Source organism: Engystomops pustulosus, chromosome 11 (genome assembly GCF_040894005.1).
Source record: "Engystomops pustulosus chromosome 11, aEngPut4.maternal, whole genome shotgun sequence".
Taxonomy (NCBI): Eukaryota; Metazoa; Chordata; class Amphibia; order Anura; family Leptodactylidae; genus Engystomops; species Engystomops pustulosus.
The window spans coordinates 13,374,066-13,395,960 of record NC_092421.1 but is presented as its reverse complement, the minus strand read 5'-3'; the positions used below and the strand labels follow the sequence as shown (position 1 = coordinate 13,395,960).

General features: G+C 38.8%; 1 protein-coding gene across 1 annotated transcript in view; it reads left to right on the top strand.

The window, feature by feature from the left end:
- ARID5B (AT-rich interaction domain 5B) overlaps positions 1–21,895 on the top strand; it is a 232,458-nt gene that overhangs the window by 96,185 nt on the left and 114,378 nt on the right. The window contains exon 4 of the mRNA XM_072131033.1: positions 4,069–4,299. Coding sequence (XP_071987134.1) covers positions 4,069–4,299 — 231 coding nt within the window. The remainder of the gene's footprint in view (positions 1–4,068; positions 4,300–21,895) is intronic.

Sequence of the window (21,895 nt, the reverse complement as noted above, 5' to 3'; positions counted from 1 at the left end):
TGGAGATTTTGGCCAAGAACCTCCGCTCCTCCATCAAGGATCTTAAGATGCGTCGTCATTTCATCTTCCAACAAGACAACGACCCACAGCACAGAGCCAAGAAAACCAAGGCATGGTTCAAGAGGGAAAAAATCAAGGTGTTGCAGTGGCCTAGTCAGTCTCCGGACCTTAACCCAATTGAAAACTTGTGGAAGGAGCTCAAGATTAAAGTCCATATGAGACACCCAAAGAACCTAGATAACTTGGAGAAGATCTGCATGGAGGAGTGGGCCAAGATAACTCCAGAGACCTGTGCCGCCTGATCAGGTCTTATAAAAGACGATTATTGGCTGTAATTGCAAACAAGGGTTATTCCACAAAATATTAAACCTAGGGGTTGAATAATAATTGACCCACACTTTTATGTTTAAAATTTATTAAAATATAACTAAGCAACATAACTTTTTGGTTTGTAAGATTCATGCATCTGTTAATAAATCCTGCTCGTGTTTGAAGTTTGAAGGCTCTAACTTATTTGCTTCTTATCAAACCTGCTAAATCTGCAGGGGGTTGAATACTACTTGTAGGCACTGTATATACCCCACGGTTTGGGAATTGAGGCTTAAATCATTGATTTCATTTAGGGCTAAATATACATCCTCCAAACGCTGTACTGTTCTGTACATTATGTCATGTATTATTTCATTTTTTTTTTTTCTTGGATTGTTACTAGGAATTCTGGAAAAGAGAACATTCTGTTTTCGAGAATAAGCAATGTTTTTCAACCTCTTCAAACATTAAATGGCAGTGCCAAGATGCAAAGTGAAATAAAAGACATGACTTCATTTCTTTTCTGTTACCAGCTTTCACCGCAAACTACATCAAAAATCTCAATTGACTTTGAACTAGAAAACAAAATTACATTTGCACTTTTTTGTATTTGCTTCTTTGACGCCTTCCCTGTCTCTGTATGTCAAAATAACCTTTTTTTGCTTCTAATAGACTTTGTGATGAACACAGGTCATTTTCCATAACCATATAGAGTACACGTGATGGAGTAACTTGTCAACCTACCCTACTTTTGTGTATTTAGTATTGTATTTGTAATCCTGACATTCTGACAACATGTTATCAAAGGAGTCTTTCCATTGTACATCCCACTACCTCTCGGCTTTTATAATTGCCTTTATGTTGTAATAAATTATAAGCTAATATAATGTAATCGGAACAATTGCCTTTCCTTCCTTTGGAATTTCACATGGCTTTTGTGTCCTTCCATCTGTACATAGGCTGCTTGGGGGCTGATAAGTATCATGAAACTCTGATCACTGCATATGTTTGCAGCATACAAAAGTTACATAACAAAGGAGGATATATAAGTAGTATAGCTAGAATTAAATTGCATACTACCAGATTTTTTAAGAAAATTAATCAATGGGGTGATTTTATCACATCTGGCTGCATCATGTGTCAGTCATAATACACAGTCTGGTGCTCTATGTTCCCGGTAAACTCATACCTGGCAAAGAGATCTGCTATAACCTGCTCCAGGATCATGAAGCCAGCTATAGCAAATGTGTCGTGGCCCAGCTCACTCCCTGCCCACTTGTTGTGGACGTAGCATAGTGGGTTAAAATGTGTACAAGCCATAATACATTCCCTTAAATGTGTTTGAAAAGCTGTGTACAGTCCTATTTTTCTTTCTTCAAGCTCTACCACTTCTGCTTGCCTTAAATGTTTCGAACAGGAAGTACCTGCTGACTTCTTCCTGTCAGCCATATTGGCTTACATAGGACTAATTTCTTAGACACTCTTAGCTCTTATTTCACATGTAATCTGCCCATATAGATTATTAAATTCAGAGGATCAAGACAATTTTTACAACTAATGTCTGGAAGTAAATTACTTTACTCAATTACTCAGTAGAGGAGACCTGAAGAGGACTCTTGTTTGGATAGCTGCTATTGAAGACCCTGTTCACATCTTGTTTGTGGCCTCAGTTCCACGTGTATGCCGTGATCCATACTGCATATTAAACAGATACCTCAGTGGAGACATACAGCATCATCATGTGTATGATTAGAGAAAACCAAAACCCTCTGTTATTTGTCGTTACAGAGTGATAGGTCACCTGTCAACAACGACCTTAAATGTGTGTTTGTCATTGAAGAGATTGACATGATAAATAATTCATCTTAATGTATAAATGGATGTATTCAAATATAAAAGGAAAAACTGCTGGGAAGTAAATTGTAGTACTGACATCTTTGATATGAGTGTAAATCAATAGAGTTGGCCTTCTGGGACATAAATTTAGGAAACGGAGAGCAATACATGAAAATCTACCAATCTTTTTAATTCACCCTGAGACATTAATAATAATAATAAGCTTTCATATAATTATCTGGAAGTACTAAAACGCATTACAACTGATAAGGAATGTCCTGTTTAACAAGCAAGACGCATCATTTTACATGAACAGGTGGCATAAACAGCCAGGGTCACTTATGGGAATAGCATGATCATGTCACGCCTCGTATTTAGAAAGTATTCGGAAAGATGTTGTAACTTCACAAAGAACAGTTGATAAGGAAATGATTCACACTGGTGTATCACATTCGATCGATGACTCTTTGTCTTTGGGAAACATCGCCAACATTTTATTACTACTGTTCATGATGAGAGGTGGATTTTTATCCCTTGAACATGAAGATGTCACCTATTAAATACAATTACTAGACTGGAACAATAAAATAAATTCTTAGCGACTGGACCCAAGGAGGCTTAATGGTTTTAACATCTATTGTTCAATCGGTTAAAGGGTATCTATCACCAAGATGAAGGGCTGTATGCAAATGAGCCTGGGGGGCTCTAGGCTCCATAGGTGTTATTGGAACCTGGAGCCCCTTAGGCTCATTTGCATGGTCTCTTTCGTCCTTGTGGTAGACATTTTATCCCCAGTAGCCACACCTAGGTTATATATGGCTTGAGTAAATCAGAATGATAATGATGACTCTATGATTAGTAGCTGTAGTATTATACATTATATTCTATAATGTATCACCTAGAAATGTTTCACATCAATGGGATCAAAGAATCCATAAAATCCAAACATATTTCTCAATTTACTTACAATCTAATCACTCAGCGATGGCAAAGTCTTTCATAGAGACCATTATGTGCAGACAAAGAATGTTTCAAGGGGGTTTCAGATGGCATAGCTTGTTTGGTGAAAGCGACAGAATGGATTAGAAATTAAATATTACTTACCTCACTAATCCTCGGCTGCTGACGTTCCAAATCTTTCTGGGTTCCCGCTGTTCTTAACTTCTTGATTACAATCTGAATGCATAAGAAGTAGCTGGAAAAGCTCACGCAGCCAATGGCTGGCAAAAATAACTGATATGTATTGAGCCGAAACACGTGGTCTCTACAAATAAACAGTTTTGTACTTGTCCTACCGCTGCCTATGAAATAGGGCGACCATCTGGCTCAAAGTCATAATTGCTATGGCCCTTAATTAATTAAGGAGATAATTTCCCCCGTTACACCAAGTATCAGATAGGTGGTAGCACCAAATCAGTGAGATTTATTGGATACTTGTAGCAATTAAAAAACAATATTCCTTTAACAATGAAACCACAACAAAAACTTTGAAAGGTTACTTCAATAAAGAGTTTTTCAGCTTTAAAGGTGTTTTCCCATGTATTAGTGATGAGACCCTTACAGATCATGAAAATGAGGGGTCCGATGGGGTCCCAGCTACCTCAGTCGGACCCTCGTCGCTCCGGGAGCGTAATGGAGCAGACGTCAGCACATGACCATTCTGCTCCATTAATCTCTATGGAGCTGAACGACCCCTCATTTTCGTGATCTGTGGGGGGGGGGGGGCGCTCATCACTGAGATGCCCACCAATCTGCAAGTTAGGCCCTATCCTATGGAACTTTGATTTGTGAGAAAACCCCTTTAAGTTTATAAATAGTTTTGTACTTCTTGTCCTTTTGTCTAATAATATCTTTGTACCACTAAGCACAATGTTCATAAAACGAGTTAATTTTCATTAGTTATTTGTCTTTCTTCCATTGCAGGAGAGGATGAAAATGAGGGAAACGTGATGGTGCTAAGTTATCCCCAATATTGTCGCTATCGTTCCATCCTGAAACGTATCCAAGCCAAGCCTTCCTCCGTGTTGGCCGATCAGTTTGTTCAGGCACTTGGAGGAATTCCCATCATCAACAAGAACACAAAGATTCTTTACTGTCGGGACACTTTTGACCACCCCACCCTTATAGATAACGAAAGTGTATGTGATGAATTTGGTAAGTCACCATACAATACATCTTAAACTTTATACGGTGTAGATGTGGAAGATATTGAATACCTAAAATACTTACACAGGAGATTTAACATCTTCCACTGTTGGACTACTGTATTGTGGGCATGTTTTATGGTTTTACGACTACATTCTATGGCTTTCGGAATGGCAGTTGTGTGAATAGAGCCTTATACTTCAGTAGGCTGCCTTAAATTCAAATCTAATTTTTTCTGCTGCTCACCATGTAATACTGTTGGCCATGCCGGTTGGGTAACGTTATGCCTTGATCACCGGTAGATGAGAAATGATTTAAATATCTTTATCCGCACCTGGTTCCACCAGAACTTTATTAGCTGTGTAAACAATCCATAAGAATTACATTTTCTTCCTTGTTTTCTCGATGTTTCTACAGTAACCGCATTACATATAATCCATCTTTTTCCAATAAATTTGAACACATGCTCTGTGTGCGAATACAATCTGAACATATTGATTCCCCGGAGCATTAGCTAGTACAACATGCCCTTGCATAGCTGAAACACGATTATATCTAGCATGCTAATTCTCCAAATAATTATTGAAGGAATCGTGTAGAAATGCCAAATGATATTAAGACTATTTATAGAAGGCTTTTTTTTAATACAGCTATATTACCTGTGATTAAAATATGATGAGATTTTTGTGTTTTTATAAATCTCCCAGGTATCCTCCGATTGAATTATACCGCTATATGGTGTATTGTTACGTTATAGTCTGTATAACTTATTATTATTCTCCGCTGCTGCTTTATAATGTTTGGCTAATTAGAGTAATGTGAATAGATTTGTGCACCGATCCCTCGGTTTGATGGAATACTGTGTTTGTAAGCAAAATTATGATTAAATATTTTGTTTGTTAATAATAATCATCATCATAATTATCCAGAACTATTTGGTAGATGTGATTATGCTTATATACATAAAGCATTGTGGTGGGAAATGGCATTATGGCGTTCTTTATAATGGAAACCGCAAGATGCATATTTCTTTTTTATCCCCCAATATTTGGAAAAAATCTGGAACTCAGAATGTTTGCTCATCTATTTGCACTAGTTTTGCCATTTTAGCATTTTTGGGAGATATGTGGACCCGTCCAGGTTTGGGTGGGTCCCATATGACCCTGGTATATTGGCAGTGGAACAGATAATCCAGTAAATCTAGCAATGGCTCTGATTGGCCAGGGGGAGACACATCTATGGACAATCATAACAATGGCTCGTTGGCCAGGGGTCTCAATTTTCCAGATTGGCGGCCATATGTCTGGGTTGCGTTGGACGCGTCCCGGTTCTAATGGAAAGTTTGGGTCCACTCATCTTTATTCACAAGCCATTTTATAAGTTTTCCATAGTGTTCTGGTCTTACATTAAAATATTTGAGACTCTAACATTTTATGATTTGTTTACAAAACAAAAAAAAAGTTGGGAGGTCAGTGAGGTCAGCCATATGTTATTCAAATGGGCCAATTGTTGGGTGCAAATTAAGAGCCAATAGGAAGTGCAAAATATATTAAATGTGGTCCAAGTGTTCTTTTTAGAATCCGACAATTCTGGTGCAGTGTAAAGACTGTCTGTCTGTTTTTTAGATACTTTTCATAAATCTGCCCATTGTTTATGCCAAATGACTAAGTCCGCTTTGAAAAGGAAGAGAGATCAATAGATCGGGGTTGGGGCAATTTGGATGAATTAAATTAATTAATTATTTGTTGATCACAGTGTTTTAAAAAATAATTATGGTCCCAAGAGCCTGTGATACTTACCCCAGAAATTATTAAATGTTAAAAGCATTAACTCGATGATGAAGTTGCACCGCGGCCCATAAGGAATACAACCGCTCAAAAGGACTCTGTCCGCAGATTTTACCCTACTAAACTACCAGTCCCTCAGGTTGGGTATGAAATGTCCTTTCTAGAATTCTCTCTGTTGTGTGAAAATTCACGTTTTTTTCTATAAAAAGGTAAAATCTCTCCTCAAAAGTCATGCGAATATGAGCAGAGTAGAGTACGGAGGCACATCGTTATAAAAGAATTTTTAAAAAAAGCAGCAATAGGTGGAAAAGTTTGGTGTTTTTTTTTTTTTATCCATACCCTGCAATGTTTTAGACTTCTCTGCCTTTCTTAAGCATAGAAGCTGAAATGTCACATGATGTGAAAAAAAAAAAAACGCCAAAAAAACTTTTTTTTTTTTTTCCATCTATTGCCGCTTGTTTTTTTTTTTTTTTATAACTTGGAGGGACTTTTTGCCCAGTTCCATGTGATATTGTTTCTAGACATTTTTTGTCATCCTTGTTGTGCTGCTCTGTATTTTCCTTTTGTAGGAACATATTTAGAAATGTGAACTGCCGAGAAAAAGATCCAGTTTCTGCCTGATTCTTGAACTGCAGGTATCTGTAGCGCACAGAACCACAAGTCTGGTGCGATCTGATAGATGAGATTCTTCTCTTTAACATGGCACCATGTTTCTAGGTAAACAGGTGAGATTTTACATGAGAGAGGGAGTTCTAGAAGGGATATTTCATGGGTTAATGTTTGAGGACAAGTTTATCTTTTTAAGTGCATTGTTACTTTTCTTTTTTTTTTTTTTTTTATCTTTCGTTGATTCTTGCCATATGCAAAAATCCCATATTTTCATTCGGTTTCCTAAGGCAGTAACCTTTTCTAACCCCGTATAATATTACATTTCTACAAATAAGCAGTTTTTTTTTTTATTGCATGCAGAGAAAAAAAACATTTCCATTAACGTAATTTCTTTCCTAATCCATTTTGTATGTTGCAACTCCAGCCCCTGACACTTACCTTTTTATATAATCAAATAGGAAACATATTTACATAGCATTTACTGGTAAGGAAATCTCATTCCACCGGCCTGTACAGCGATATTGCTGTTAATGGCAAAAATATTGTTTACAGTATTGTGCAATTTCTGTCTGAAGCTTTGAAATGCAAATCTAAATGTCTTCCTTTTTATTTACTGGTACATTACTTAGAATGACTGTTTCTGCATACTTTAGGCATGAATAATTCCCTTCACAAAATGACTGTTTCAAAAACCACATTTGCTTCTCATTCTGTTTCTCAACACCCACTCACAATAATTGTCTTTTTGTAGCTGTTTTGTGTCCTTGTGTTTAAGAATATTTCAGATTGAAAGCCCCCACCATGGGATCACAGGGGAAAATAAAAGCATATTCTAATATATAATGGCTTTACATCTGGTTTGCATGAAAATAGGCTTTAGTCATTTAAAACAAATTGGAGAGAATCGCATTCATTACAGTAGACACTTAGATCTTGTTACTTTGTACCGTGATTCATTTGCATGGCACCAGTGTATTTGCAGTACCTTAGGCTGGGTCGGTACCAGACTTGCACGTTTAAAGCTTGTAGGAGCAGAATGTCTTAGGTTACAGTAGGCAACTCCTTAGAAGGGCTTGTCTGGCGACATAAAATGTTCTGTGGCTATTTTACAAATGTATTAAAACTTCCTCAAATACTTCAATTATGAGAAATGCTGCTCCTTGTTAGGGTCCTGTTTGTTAGTCCCTATGTGATGAAAATGTCAGCTATTGTTACATTTAGGATCCTCTTTTGTGGTTCTGCAAGAGTAGCTTGTGTCACCATCAGTACAAAGAGCACCCAGTCCATTTATATGTGATGATGGGTTCTATCCTCTTGACGGAGTTCATTAGCCCCGGTATAAAACTATAAATCAATCTGATCAACTCCTGCTCAACAACTTGCTGCCATTAGATCGAGCTCTAGGGACAGTCTGTTCATTTCTCCTTGCTCCGAAACGTGCTGCCTATGATCGAATACTATGGACAGTCTGTTTAGCTCTCCTTGCTCTGTAATGTGCTGCCTATGCTAAAGCACTATGGACAGTCTGTTCAGCTGTATTTGCTCTGTAACATGGTGCCTATGATTGAGTACTATGGACAATCTTTTCAGCTCTCCTTGCTCTGTAATGTGCTGCCTATGCTAAAGCACTATGGACAGTCTGTTCAGCTGTATTTGCTCTGTAACGTGCTGCCTATAAACGAATACTATGGACAGTCTGTTCAGCTCTCCTTGCTCTGTAACGTGCTGCCTATGCTAAAGTACTATGGACAGTCTGTTCAGCTGTATTTGCTCTGTAACGTGCTGCCTATGCTAAAGTACTATGGACAGTCTGTTCAGCTGTATTTGCTCTGTAATGTGCTGCCTATGATCGATCACTATGGACAATCTGTTCAACTCTTTTTCTTATGTAACGTGATCAAGCACTACGGACAGTCTGTTCGGCTGTTTCTGCTCTATAACATGCTGCCTGCAGATGGGACACTATGGACAATGGGGCACATTTACTTACACGCTCCTATCGCGATCCCCGAGGTGCATTGTCCGACGAGGATGAAGTCCGGCGCCATTCACTAAGATCGTGCGCCCGATATCCTGCATGTGTCGCTTCCGCGCCGAGGTCCGCCGGAGTTCACCTTCTTCTTCCCTGTGTATGTGAGTGCATGTCTTGTGACACAATTTGAATTTGAAATCCCTCGCTTAGTCCGAATCAGTCGGGTTGTCCGACGACCACGCCCCCCGATTTGTGTTGCATGAAATTCGGTGCGATTGCGCCAAAATCCGACCGCGTGCGCCAAAACCCCCTGTTAAATGAGGCGCAGATCGGAAATAGTCGGGAAACCCAACGGAAATGCTGTGTGGAAACCCTTAGTAAATGTGCCCCATTGTGTTCAGCTCCTCCTGCTTTATAACATGCTACCATCAGACAAATCTCTATGGACAATCTGTTCAGTTCCCTTTGCTGCCTGCAAATAAGACACTGTGGACAATCTGCTCAGTGATCCCTGCTCTATAACATGCCACCATCAGACAGGGTCATATGGACAATTTGCCTGGCTCTTCATACTCTATAACAGTGATGGCGAACCTGAGACCCAAAAAACACTAGCTTTTCCCAAAGTGCCAACACGGCAATTTAGGCAGTAACAAACTTATTTCTACCAAAATTTTGGAGCTCCAATCCGACCGTGTCCACACCTTCAGCACAGGAGGGGTCACTTTCAAATAGCAGGGCACTACTTGGACTGCCTGAGACTGCAGGAAGATGCCATGTATGGCAAACTCCGTATCTGGGAGACAGCCTGTGTGCCCACAGAGAGGCCTCCGAGTGCCATCTCTGGCACTAGTGCCATAGGTTCGCCACCACTGCTCTATAACATTATATCTGCATATTGGGCTACATCTTCATGATGATGGGCACCTTCACGTATGGATAGTATCTTCGGGAAATGTTGCCCCTCCCTTAGGTGCTATTCTCTTAATTCCAAACCACAGTGAATACCATATTAATATGTACAGTTTTCCTACTGTATGAACTCTCGTACTTATAGTAAATCCGGCCAAAGACAAACGTTAAGTGATTGCGTATTGAATGAATGGAAGGCATCTAGCAAGACCCTTGGGCCTTAGTTATCAGGGCTTCTTCCTATCTTACTGGTAAAAGATATTATCATCTCAGTAGATATTTGACATTGACCTACATGTCACTTATATGTGAATAGTTTGGTATTAGGAGGCAGAATGTAAACCCACCTAGTTTCCCATTCACCCCTATAAAGTATCACTGCCCTTAGTTTTACAAAACCGGTTGTGTAAGTATCAAGGCAGTCGCTTTCATATGTATAAAGAGATGACAGATTAACCTTAGCTGCAGCAGAATGGAACAGGCAAGACCTGTATTATTAATAGACTGATATTTATCCAAAGGATTTGTAAAGAGATCAGAACAATTTAAGCATTTTCTAAATGCTCAGCAAAGAGCAAGGAAAATAATGAGGAAGCTGTTTGGAACTTAACTCCTCAAGGAAGGATAACTTTGTGCGCAGAACAACGTTGTTAAATGCGTTTATGCTTTGCCTTGATAATCCTGTAATAAACATCAGATTTTCACCCTAAAGCTGAAAAATTCCATATATAAGGAAGTCATAACAGTAGCCAAAGTTTGGAAATGATGTTTACTTTCCATGTGCTGCTCTCAGATGGCCATAATTAGCCTTGCAGCGCTGGGGACCTGGGTTCAAGTCCTAGGGTCAACATCTGCAAAGAGTCTGTGTCCTCTCCGTGGGTTTCCTCTGGGTCCTCCGGTTTCCTCCCATACTCCAAAACACACTTGTAGATGGATTAGATTGTAAGCCATATTGGGGACAGGGACCGTTTGGAAAGCTCTGTGCAGCGCTGTGTAATCTGTTTGCGCTATATAAATAATGGAATTTATTATTATTATTATTATTATTAGTAGTAGTAGTAGTAGTAGTGGTAGTGGTAGTGGTAGTGCACGGTGGCTGAGTAGGTAACACTTCTCCCATGCAGCACTGGAGTTATAGGTTCGAGTCCCACCCAGGTCAACATCTGCAAAGAGTTTGTATGTTCTCTCTGTGTTTGCGTGGGTTTCCTCTGGGTACTCCGGTTTCCTCCCACATACCAAAAACATACTGGTTGGTTGTTTAGATTGTGAGCCCCAAGGGGACAGAGACCAATTTTTCATGCTTGCTGCGTAATCTGTGTGTGCTAAAAAAATAAAGAAATTATTATTATTATTAGTAGTAGTAGTCGTCAAAATAGAACCAAAATAGAGACTTTGCCATTTTGGATTGGGTCATTCATATGCAGTTTATTTCAGCTGCTCATGACTGCCCCCTGCTGACAGTGCATTTGTGTTTGGTTTTAGAGGAACCAGTATTGTCACAACTTATTTAGCCGATTACCACCGACTAGATTGAGTTTATTTACTACGCCATCAGTGACCAGGATAATATTGCACCCTACGGAGGAGAATATGAACCCAGGGAGCATTGGAATATCCATGTGTTAACGAAATTGCAGTTTAACCATTACAAAGGGAAAGGTTCAATTATCAAAGAATGTATGTGACGGATATGTGTCTAACCCTTTGAGATTGCTCTGCTCGAGTAGATATTCTGCAAGATGGCTCTCAGTGATGGCTTTTATGCTGACCTTGTGATCGTCCTCTGTCTCTTTATGATCCTCAGGCGTTGCAGTTAGATGTAGTTCTCTGAAATATAATATACTGTACTTCTGGTTTTATTCACATTGTAAACCAACCATTTGTGGGAAATGATACTTAATCTAAAATTGCAAAATAACATATAACACCGTGCCATAACTGTGAGGCAATAGATCATACTTTGTATTGTCTACGTCGGCTTAGTTCTGCAATGGTTGAGTTTTTTTTTTTTTGTTATTGCACAGTTGGAAATGTTAAAAGCCTGTGTACTTACCATAAGTGTACAGTCAGCTCTCTCAGTAATGTTGATGAAAGCCCTTATCTATGTAATGTAGGTTAGTGTGTTTGTTCAACTGTTCCAGACAAATATATCACTGGCTGGGAAACCAAAGTTGATTGAAGTACATTGATATTTTACAGTGGAACACTGGAATTGTAGAACTGAATGTTCTTTTCCTCCTGGAACCATTCTGCTTTATGTTTCTACACAATAGATTGTCGCGGATTATGGAAAGTAACTTAAACAGTAAACTTTGCATAAATCAGCGATGACTACAAGACACTTTGTTTTATATCTTATGCATGGAAAGAGTCGCTTCAAATTAATCTTCCTCCTTTTCTAATCTGCTTTTTACACTGCAATTGCTGCTGAATTTCATCTTGCTAGCCAAAGCCTGAAGAGGCATTTAATTACATTGAATCACTTTGCAGAAGGGAGGGGAGCGATTGTAGTGGATGGCAAATTAGCAGACAGATACTACACATGGAATAACTATTAAAATTCATAATTTTTAAGATAAAGACATAGGGGCACATTTACTAAGGGTCCGCGGACTGCATTTTTGTCGGGTTTACCAACTTTTTCCGTTTTGCGACACATTTAACTGGAGTTTTTGGCGCATGCGATCAGATTTTGGCACAATCGGGCCGACTTTCATGCGACACAAATCAGGGGGTGTGGCCATCAGACAACTGACTGATTCGGACTAAGTGCAGGATTTAACATTCAAAATTGTGTCGCAAACCAAGCACTCACATGCATCGGGAAGAAGAAGGTGAACTCCAGTGGACCTGAGCTGGGAACAACACATGCATGAAATTCAACACACGAGCTTAGTGAATCGCGGCAGCTCCGAATCCTCGCCAGACAACGCACCTTGGGGATTGCGACTGGACAGGTAAGAAAATGTGCCCTATAATTTTTTTATCAATCACCCGTCCTTAAAATGATTAATATCAGATAGGCCGAGGGTTTGACATCTAGTATTCTCATTGATTAACTATACCCGAAACACAGTGTCATACATAATACAGCAACTTGGCTTAGTATTGACATTTATCTCTATTCAGTTGAAGAGGTCAGACCTGCAACCTGCTCCAAGTGATCAATGGATGTGACCTCATAGGCCTGTGATTGCCATAGTAGCTTTAAAGGGAACCTACCATCAGACATCTACCTGTTAAACTAGGTCTGATGGTAGGTGGCTAGTTACATACTAAGCCCTAAATCTATTGTTCCCTAATCCTAAAATACTAACTAAGCTACACTTTGCCAATAATTAGCATATTATCTAGATAGAGGCTACTGGGGTGTGGATTAGCCTATCCAGTCTGTGGTCGCAAACAGCTGATGATATAAGATGTAGTAGTTAGACCCCTAAAATGGATAGGAGATCCATTTTAGGGGGTTGTATCTACAGGATAGGGGATAACAATCTGGTAAAGTTAGGGTCCGACTGTTGGGATCCTACCAATCCAAGAAAGGACCTCTTATGATCTGGAAAATGAATAGGAAAGAGGTCACTATTCTCTGGATTGATGGTGGCCTAATCTCGTTATTGATGGGGGGGGTCACAGCAGTGCACCCTCACTGATCAGATTGTTATCCTGTGGATAGAAGATATCATACAAGCTTGGAACAACCCCTTTAATCCTTGAATACCTCTTTAAATGTTTACTGCAGATTTCTCCCTATACAGCATATACCATCATATTTACAGCAAATCTGCAGCAAAAAATTGTTACAAAATTTCCATTTGACCCTTGTGAGGCGCACAGGTTAATAATGGCTGATATAGGATCAGCTGTTCCTTGCTGATGTGGGATCCTGCATCTTTTATTTGTCCTCTGTTTGCTTTGTACCTGATTTCAGCTGTCAGATCTCTATCGTAAAGATTTTTATCTGTTCTGACAATATGATGCATAATTTGGTGGCGTTCCAGCCTTTTCTTATCATTATGTATCAAAAACCGGCAAAAGGCAAACCACACGTGTAAGATGGTAGTTTGTGTTGAAATTGTCTCTTCATGAAACTTAATCATGGAAAGGAAATTTCACTTCCCTACAGCAAAACGGTTTTCCTCTTTGTTCAAAAAACACTTCCTTTTGCAATGTGCAGTTTTCATTGTACGGTTTAGCCTGATAATTTGTTGCTGCCATCATGATATTGATTGTTATCAAGGTTTTGTGTATTTATTCTGCTTTTTTTTTTTTTTACTGTAACGGTTGAAAATTTGTAGTTGCTAAAGTCCACTTATCTTATTGTGTCACCTTATCAAAATAGACGAGTCTGAGGCTTCCGCTGTAATTGTTATTTCATAGACGCACATAGCAAACATTTGTCTGATGCAGTTGGTTGGACCATGGCAACATCCCTGCAGGCGGCCTTAGTCAATTGAATAAAAGCACTGATGGACTGTATTTTCTATATGTGGTTACACAGCCCTGCTGGAGTAATATATCAGGCAGGACATATGGACATACAAGATAGGGTCTGGAGGTTTGTTCTTAAGTCGAATTTGTATGTAAGTCGAAACTGTATATTTTATCATTGTAGATCCAGACAAAATTTTTTTTTGTCCCAGTGACAATCGGAGTTTCAAAATTTTTTGCTGTAATTGGAGCAAGGATTATCACTAAAGCTTCATTACAGGCACCTTACAGCTGATCATTGCAGTCTGGGACTATAGTAAAGTATCCAGAGAGCTTCACCAGAGGTCACAGTGGGCAGAGGGGTCCGTCTGTAACTAGGGGTCGTCTGTAAGTCTGGTGTCCTTCAGTAGGGGACTGCCTGTAGAATCTTTCTGCTTTGTAATAAGAGAGTAGGGACCGGAGTGGGGTCCCAGGACTGTCAATTCCAATCTATACTCCTTCAATGTTTTGTAATGTTTTTTCGAAAAGTGTTATGTTGTCACATTATATGTATTGTATTATATTATATATTGTTGTATTTTATATACAGGTGGTGCTCTACTTAAGAACACCCGACTTACATACGAGCCCTAGTTACAAACGGACCTCTAGATGTTAGTAATTGTACTGTACTTTATCCTTAGGCTACAATGATCAGCTATAACAGTTATCACAGGTGTCTGCAATTTAAGATTTATTGTTAATTTTGGTTCTTATGACAACCCAAAAGTTTTAAAATCCAGTTATAACAGAGACCAAAATAAATTTGTATGGGGTTACAATTATAAAATATACAGTTCCGACTTGCATACAAATTCAACTTAAGAGAGATTGTTCAGGATCCATCGCCTTGAATCTGTGCCATTTTTCCAAAAACATGGGGCCGCGGTGCTCTGTAAAAGTTTAGAGTTTTGTATTTTAAGATGCGTTTCTAATCAGTCAGCATGTGTGCACATGGTAAGGAATAATTCAGACAACTCTCTCATGCTATCATTGCCTGGGGCAAATCTGCACTGCACAAGCTTTATTTGGATCCACAAATCTATATAGAAGTAGAAGAGAATTCCCAGCTCATGTAGTCTCTGGATTGGAGAACTTCCATGCTGTCACATATTATATATAAGAAGTAGAAGAGAATTCCCAGCTCATGTAGTCTCTGGATTGGAGAACTTCCATGCTGTCACATATTGACGTCAGGTCAGCATTCCTTAGCTCCAAAACTAGTCTCGGCACCATCTTGAGTTGATTGTTTCTATGACAGTACATTTTAGGAAAATAAGAAAAGTAGAAATGACAGGATTTGATCTATCAGCTAGGTTTACCTTAAAGGAAACCTACCATTTAGAATGATCGGTGTAAGCTGTAAGTACCGGGCACCAGCTCAGGGTGAGCTGGTGCCGGTACTTACTTTCGTTAGTGTTCTAAACCGCGGTATCGCGGTTTTAACACTTTTTAAACTTTAGAGCAGAGAAGGCTTCGGCGCTGCGTGCGCACGATCGTGCGCGCGCCTCCATAGGAAATAGCGGAGATGTTGCGCGCGCACGGTCGCGCGCAGCGCCGAAGCCTCTCCTGCTCTAAAGTTTAAAAAGTGTTAAAACCGCGATACCGCGGTTTATAACACTAACGAAAGTAAGTACCGGCACCAGCTCACCCTGAGCTCACCCTGAGCTGGTGCTCGGTACTTACAGCTTACCCCTGCCATTCTAAATGGTAGGTTTCCTTTAACAACAATAAGGCAGGATTGATATTCTGCACATAAATCTAGACTTCCGCTGTTGTTTATTTTGTTTTGTAGTTGCTATTACATGTTCCCTGCATGGTAACAATGTGTGATTGTGGTCCTCGTGGGCTATTATAGCTTTATGAGTTGACATATGAGTGACATTAAAGCTTTTAGTGTAATTGGTAGTTTGGGAACAGATCACATAGTTGACCAGGGATAAATTAATAAATGTCTGGTCACTGAGACTTTCCACTAAAATCCTGAGTGTCCTCTTCTGTTCCCACACTGTGTTGCATGTTGTAGCATATTGTACATTTATTTTAAAAAATGGACAAAAAATGTTTACAACTTTTGTAAACATGCCACAATTGTTTTCATTTATTTACATGCGCAAATAAAAGTAAAGTCAAAGTAGTTTGGGGTTAGGTTTTCATGAGAGGCGTAACTAGCAGAGGCAGGGCCCCATAGCAGACTCCTGAATGGGGCCCCCCTTCCCACTTAAAAATATACATCTTACACTCATATATTCACTCACATTTCTCTGCCTATATATGTAAACTTAAAACAGTTCATAACTTGTAAACGCATTTATACACTCTTACACATATGCACGCATATATACAGCATATACACATCACACATACACACATACAGTGCCATATACAGACGTACAGCATATATACACACATATAGTATATATACACATCACAGGTACGCAAACATATACCACATAGATAAATCACATATTTGTATACGTATTATGCTGACTTTCTGTTTTACACAACTTTGCATGCCCTTACAGAGGGGAGGACCGTGCCTTACTGTATACTTCGCTCGGGGAAAAGTGAGCTGGAATTTCTCTCTCCATGCATTGGATGATGGGGCCCTCTGAAACTGTGGGCCCCATAGCTGCTGCTATGGCTGCTACAACTCTATGCCCCTGGTTTTCATCTACTTTAGTGGCTTTAGTAGGAGCCTCATAGTGTGTCATAAAAAAGTGCAAAGTGTTTTGCTATTACATATGCCTGGTGAAATTATCCTAACAGTAACCCATAGACACAGAACCATCGGATAATAGTATTCTTAAAGAAAACAGCCCTGTATTTGCTAATACGTGGCACCTCCATCAAACTGTAAACTTTGCATATTATGGTATAGTGAACATATGAAACCTTGTAATTTTTCATCCTTATGTTTTTTTTCCTTTTTCCTCTACAATTGTGGCTGAATTCTCTCTTGCTAGCAACACAGACAGAGCCTCAGGTTTTAGGTTACACAGAAGATGCATGGTGCAGAGAAGGGGGAGCAGTGACTTGCAGCATCTAGGTTGCCATCCTCCAGCTAAAATTGGACATCAGGTTCACAGACAGAGACTCCAGTTTTAGTTTTTGTTGACTTGGTTATACAATCTCTAAATACAGCTTTAGGCTCTGTTCATATGAGTTTCTTACATTTTCTCAGGGCTTTCTCAGGGCTTTTTGATAACAAATAATGCAAGATCTCAAACAAGAGCATTGGAGTCGTTACTCAAGATGTGTGCAGAGGTTGTAGCTGTTACTGCTCCTATATGGACAGATGCCACAACAATAGTGTGAACAGCTTTTTGTAACAAACCACTAAATAGAGTAATCTCTCCGCTTTACACCTGTGTGACCGTCTTAAAACGTTCTTAATCTCTTTCCAATATTCTCCGTTAATAGATGGGATTTTAATTTCCCTTTTTTGCTTTTGTTTTCTTACTTCATTTCCACTGATTCAAGAACAAAGTGTTAGAAAAACGCAAACGTTCAAGATGAAATTAAAATATTGATGTACTCGGATGAGTCTTGTTGTAGAAAACAATGAGGTCCCATGGGAACCGACAGAAAACCTGTACTTCCAAATACTGCATGTTTCAGCTTATCTCGAATTCACCTTCTCCAATTCCTGATCTTTATAATTACACTGGTGCCCTTACTGCATAAATGTATGTGTAACCTCCAACCTAAACACTAGACATACAACTTGCCAAAGCCAAATATTGCTAAAGAAACAATGACTTACTTAATGCACTGCTACTGAAAATGAAGATTTAGGAAGAGGATCTTTAAAGTTAGAGAAGCCAAATATTGGTGAGCAAATCTTTTCGCTGGTTCGGTACGAAATTCAGCCATTGATTCAGAATATTTTATGATTTCATTCAGATAAACAATACGTAGTCCAATAATAAGTCCAATAGATTAAGTCCTATGGACTTTCAATGGTTTCCGTTATTTTCCGTTTACAACCTCGTTCACTCGGTGTCCATTATTATAGTTACAGAATTGCATAGTTTATATGGTTGAAAAAGGACACATGTCCATCAAGTCAACCATGGAAGGGAAGAGATTGGATGATGAAGGGATTTAGGGGAAACAATTCCATATAACAGAACCAACATGTATATGTAAAAAGGCATCTAGACCCTTCTTGAAGCTCTCTGCTGTCCCTGCTGTGACCAGTGCCGGAGGCAGGCTATTCCACAGATTGTCAGTTCTTAGAATAAAGAAACCTTGTTGTCTCTGGTGACAAGTAAAAGAAAAACCTTGAAAATGTCAGAACCGAAATAGGATATTTAAGAAAAAAAAAAAAAAAAAAAAATTATGGGACTACAGGGGTTTATGTACCAATTTCCAGCATTTAAAGCATCTTCAGTTCGGATTTGCTCATCTTTAAAGACAAGCTATGGTATGCCCTATCGTTTTAGAGTTAATAAAGAATTAAGAATTAATGACATTTAATCCATCAGATCGGTGGGGGGTTAACCATTTGAAATCCCCACCAATCAGCCGAATATAGTCATCTCCGATGCCACATTCAACTCCAATATTAATGGTGATGTAAGAACATCTCCGTTTTCTCTTTAGTGATCAGGCCAGGTAATTGCAGTGTAACTTCCAGCTATGTGACCTGATTCTGGTACCCAAGCTTATCCAAGTTTAGCCAAGAGCTGCAGAATTTGATGGCGTTGTATAAATAAAGGTTATTACTATTTATCAATATTAACAGGCCGGGAAAAATTTTCTTACTGTTAGAAGTTGAGTTTATGAAACTGCATTCTCCTATATTAAAGCATGAAGATATTGCTATATAAACATCTTCTTTTTTTTAATTTGCATATAGGGTAATTGAAGCCACTATATTTGGGTTTGCTTATTTTTTTAAGCTCAATGAGAAACATTGTTTGCATGTTTGGGGCCCTCTCTAGTATAATGCACATTAAGGATGAATGACTTTTATAATCCTTTCTGTAATCCTTTCATATATAGTCAGGTAGTATACCCCAAGAATGCTTTATATAATAGATTTTATATATTGTTTATATTTTAGATGGTTATGGAAATGTATGGTTTTAATTACAAAGAGGAGAACCTGACTATAAACAATAATTGCACATGGTACATTGCCTGGAGTGTTGTGAGCTTTGCATATACTTGACAGTACAATAGATTGAGTAACAGGTTGACCTGATTTTAGAGGTCGCCAAATTCTGTTTGCTCAATAGAACTTTGTAAATCAGGAAGGTAAACATATGAAGGACTTAAGATACAGTTATGAAATCCGAGCATTTAGTTTAAAGGGTAAATATGTGAATGAATTAAAGGCATCTTCACTCCGCGAAGCCGGCTGGATCACGCTTTTAGGCATTTTAGTGCCCTAAAGTGATGTTGAGAAATGTTTATGAAAGGTTATACAGTAATTCTTTATTTATATTCTGTTCTGCTGCTACAAAAAAAAAAAAAATTTCAACTCCAGGGGAATGTTTGTAAAGACGCAGCCAGTGATAAACTCACCTTTGAATCGCCCCCGAGCTGAAGATAATGTCAGTTCTTTCAGGAAATATTCAGTTGCGATTTGCACATTATGCAAAGTGAATGACAGGATTCATTTATTTTAAAATGTGTACGTTTAGCAGATGACCCTGCTGGATGGATTGCTTTGGGTGTCAGAACACTGGTTTTACATATCTGATTTCTGGTAGTATTATTGCCTTAACAGATATTAAGGATTTTTACCTCCACGTTGAAAATGGTCCTATATCAGTAAGTGCAACTGTAGCAGTCACTGTCTGAAAAAAATGAATTTTTTTATTGTTGTCAGATTTGTGGGAAAGTCGGAAGTACAGTCCCGCCTGACATCAGTGGATGAGCGCCCCTCACATTGCTGATGCCAATAGAAAATTACTGTCTGCACCCCTAAGACTGGCAGCCTGGTGCCGGAGCACATAATAGGATAAGGCCAAAAAAGTGGCTAGCACACAGCTTTATTTAAGATTTGTGTGCATGGGGCCTAAGGCTTATTTTGTGGCTGGAAATAATATGGAGAAGACAAAAATGACAAAGCAGGTTGTCTGGGACTCCCTATCCCTATAGTTGTGGTTTCCAGAGGCCAATTATGAAACAATTTAACTTTCTACATAACTACCGTACTTAATTTAAAGCTAAATTGACGTTTTGTTCCTGACTCTGTTAATGGCCTATGCTTAAAGCTTTGACCAGTGGGGTCCATTGACATGACCCCCCCAACAATCATTGGTGTTGGGTGCACAACCACTTCCACAAAAATATGGTGCCATCTGCCTTTTTGTCTGTACATTGAGCTGAAAATAGTATTAATTACAGTATTTTTCGGACTATAAGGCGCACCGGATTATAAGCCGCACCATCAATAAATGCCTACTAAAACATCTAGGTTCATTTATAAGACGCACCGGCTTCTGAGGCGCACCTGATTATAAGGATGAATGACCAGCAGGTGGCAGACCTGTGCACAGTACAAGGCAGCTGTTGCCTGTAAGTACGGTTCATATATAAGGCGTGCTGGACTATAAGGCGCACCTTTGATTTTTGAGAAAATCAAAGGATTTTTTGTGAGCCTTCTAGTCCGAAAAATACGGTAATTGGAGATTGGGGTCCTACTCAAGGGACTCCCACCTAAATATAGGCCATTATTTGTCCTGGACAACCCCTTTTCATTTTTTTTTTAAACATTCTAGAAGGAGAGATGAATTGCAATCTGAAACTAAAGGGGAAGTAGTTGTAGTTAAAGGTGGTGGTTGCTTATATTGTTCTCCACTTTTCTTTATACCATATATTGTGGAGGATTCTTTGTGTTAGATGGTAAAGGTCTGGCCTCAGCTCGGTTTAAAAAATTATTATAAGCAGCCATGTGGGTCATGTGCTCATACATGGAATAGTTTCATTGTGAAATTGACTTAAAGAAAAGAACAGGAAATGCCTGGAATTCCTGATGGGATATTTCTATGATGCCTTCTATTCCAGCGCAAAAACCCCAATTAGTAATGTATCCCAGGTGTCACGCTTAACAATTGATTTCTCTTGCTGATTAATAATACTTTGAGTCTTCTTTAACTGTGAGTGATATATGATAGAGAGCTGGAATGGCGGTGGAGGATGTAGAAAGCAGAACCACTGTGTTTGTATGACTAATATAATTGCTTCTGTTAAGTGTACTCTTCAGTTTTACATTTCAGCTCTTAATTGCTTCTTTTCCCATACAGCTAAAAATAAATATTTGCAAGTTTTGCATTCTGCCACTCATTACAGCACATGAAATATGTGTGCCCTTTGACAAAACAATTCGCAGACGTTAAACAATGTGTTTAACTTCATTTACTAATATTTGATAAAAACCTTCCTTATATTATAATATTGATAAAAATTTGTGCTTTTAGAACCATTGTTTGTAACATTCTCAACTATACAATACCAGAGATAATAAAATACAGTGGGTATTCTTCTATTTTGCCTCAAACTTCCTCAAATTTTTATTTTGCCACAAATATACCCCAAATTCTACCTACTTTCAACTGGTACCTCCAGTTAAGGGGATCCTTGCATCACTGGCAGTTGCCTCGGGAGTTAAGAGGGATCCCTGAAGTTCCCCTGAGCTGTCCTACTGAAACTTTCATGAGGAGTAGACACAAAACTTCCCAGAGGTAATTCACAGTAATTTGAAATTGTAGGAAACATTTTTAAAGACAATAGGGTTAATTATTCTAAAACTTAGACTGTGTAAAAATCACACAATTTATTACATGTTTGGACACTTATCTAACTTTTGTGTTGATCTGATTTACTTTCTTCAGAATCA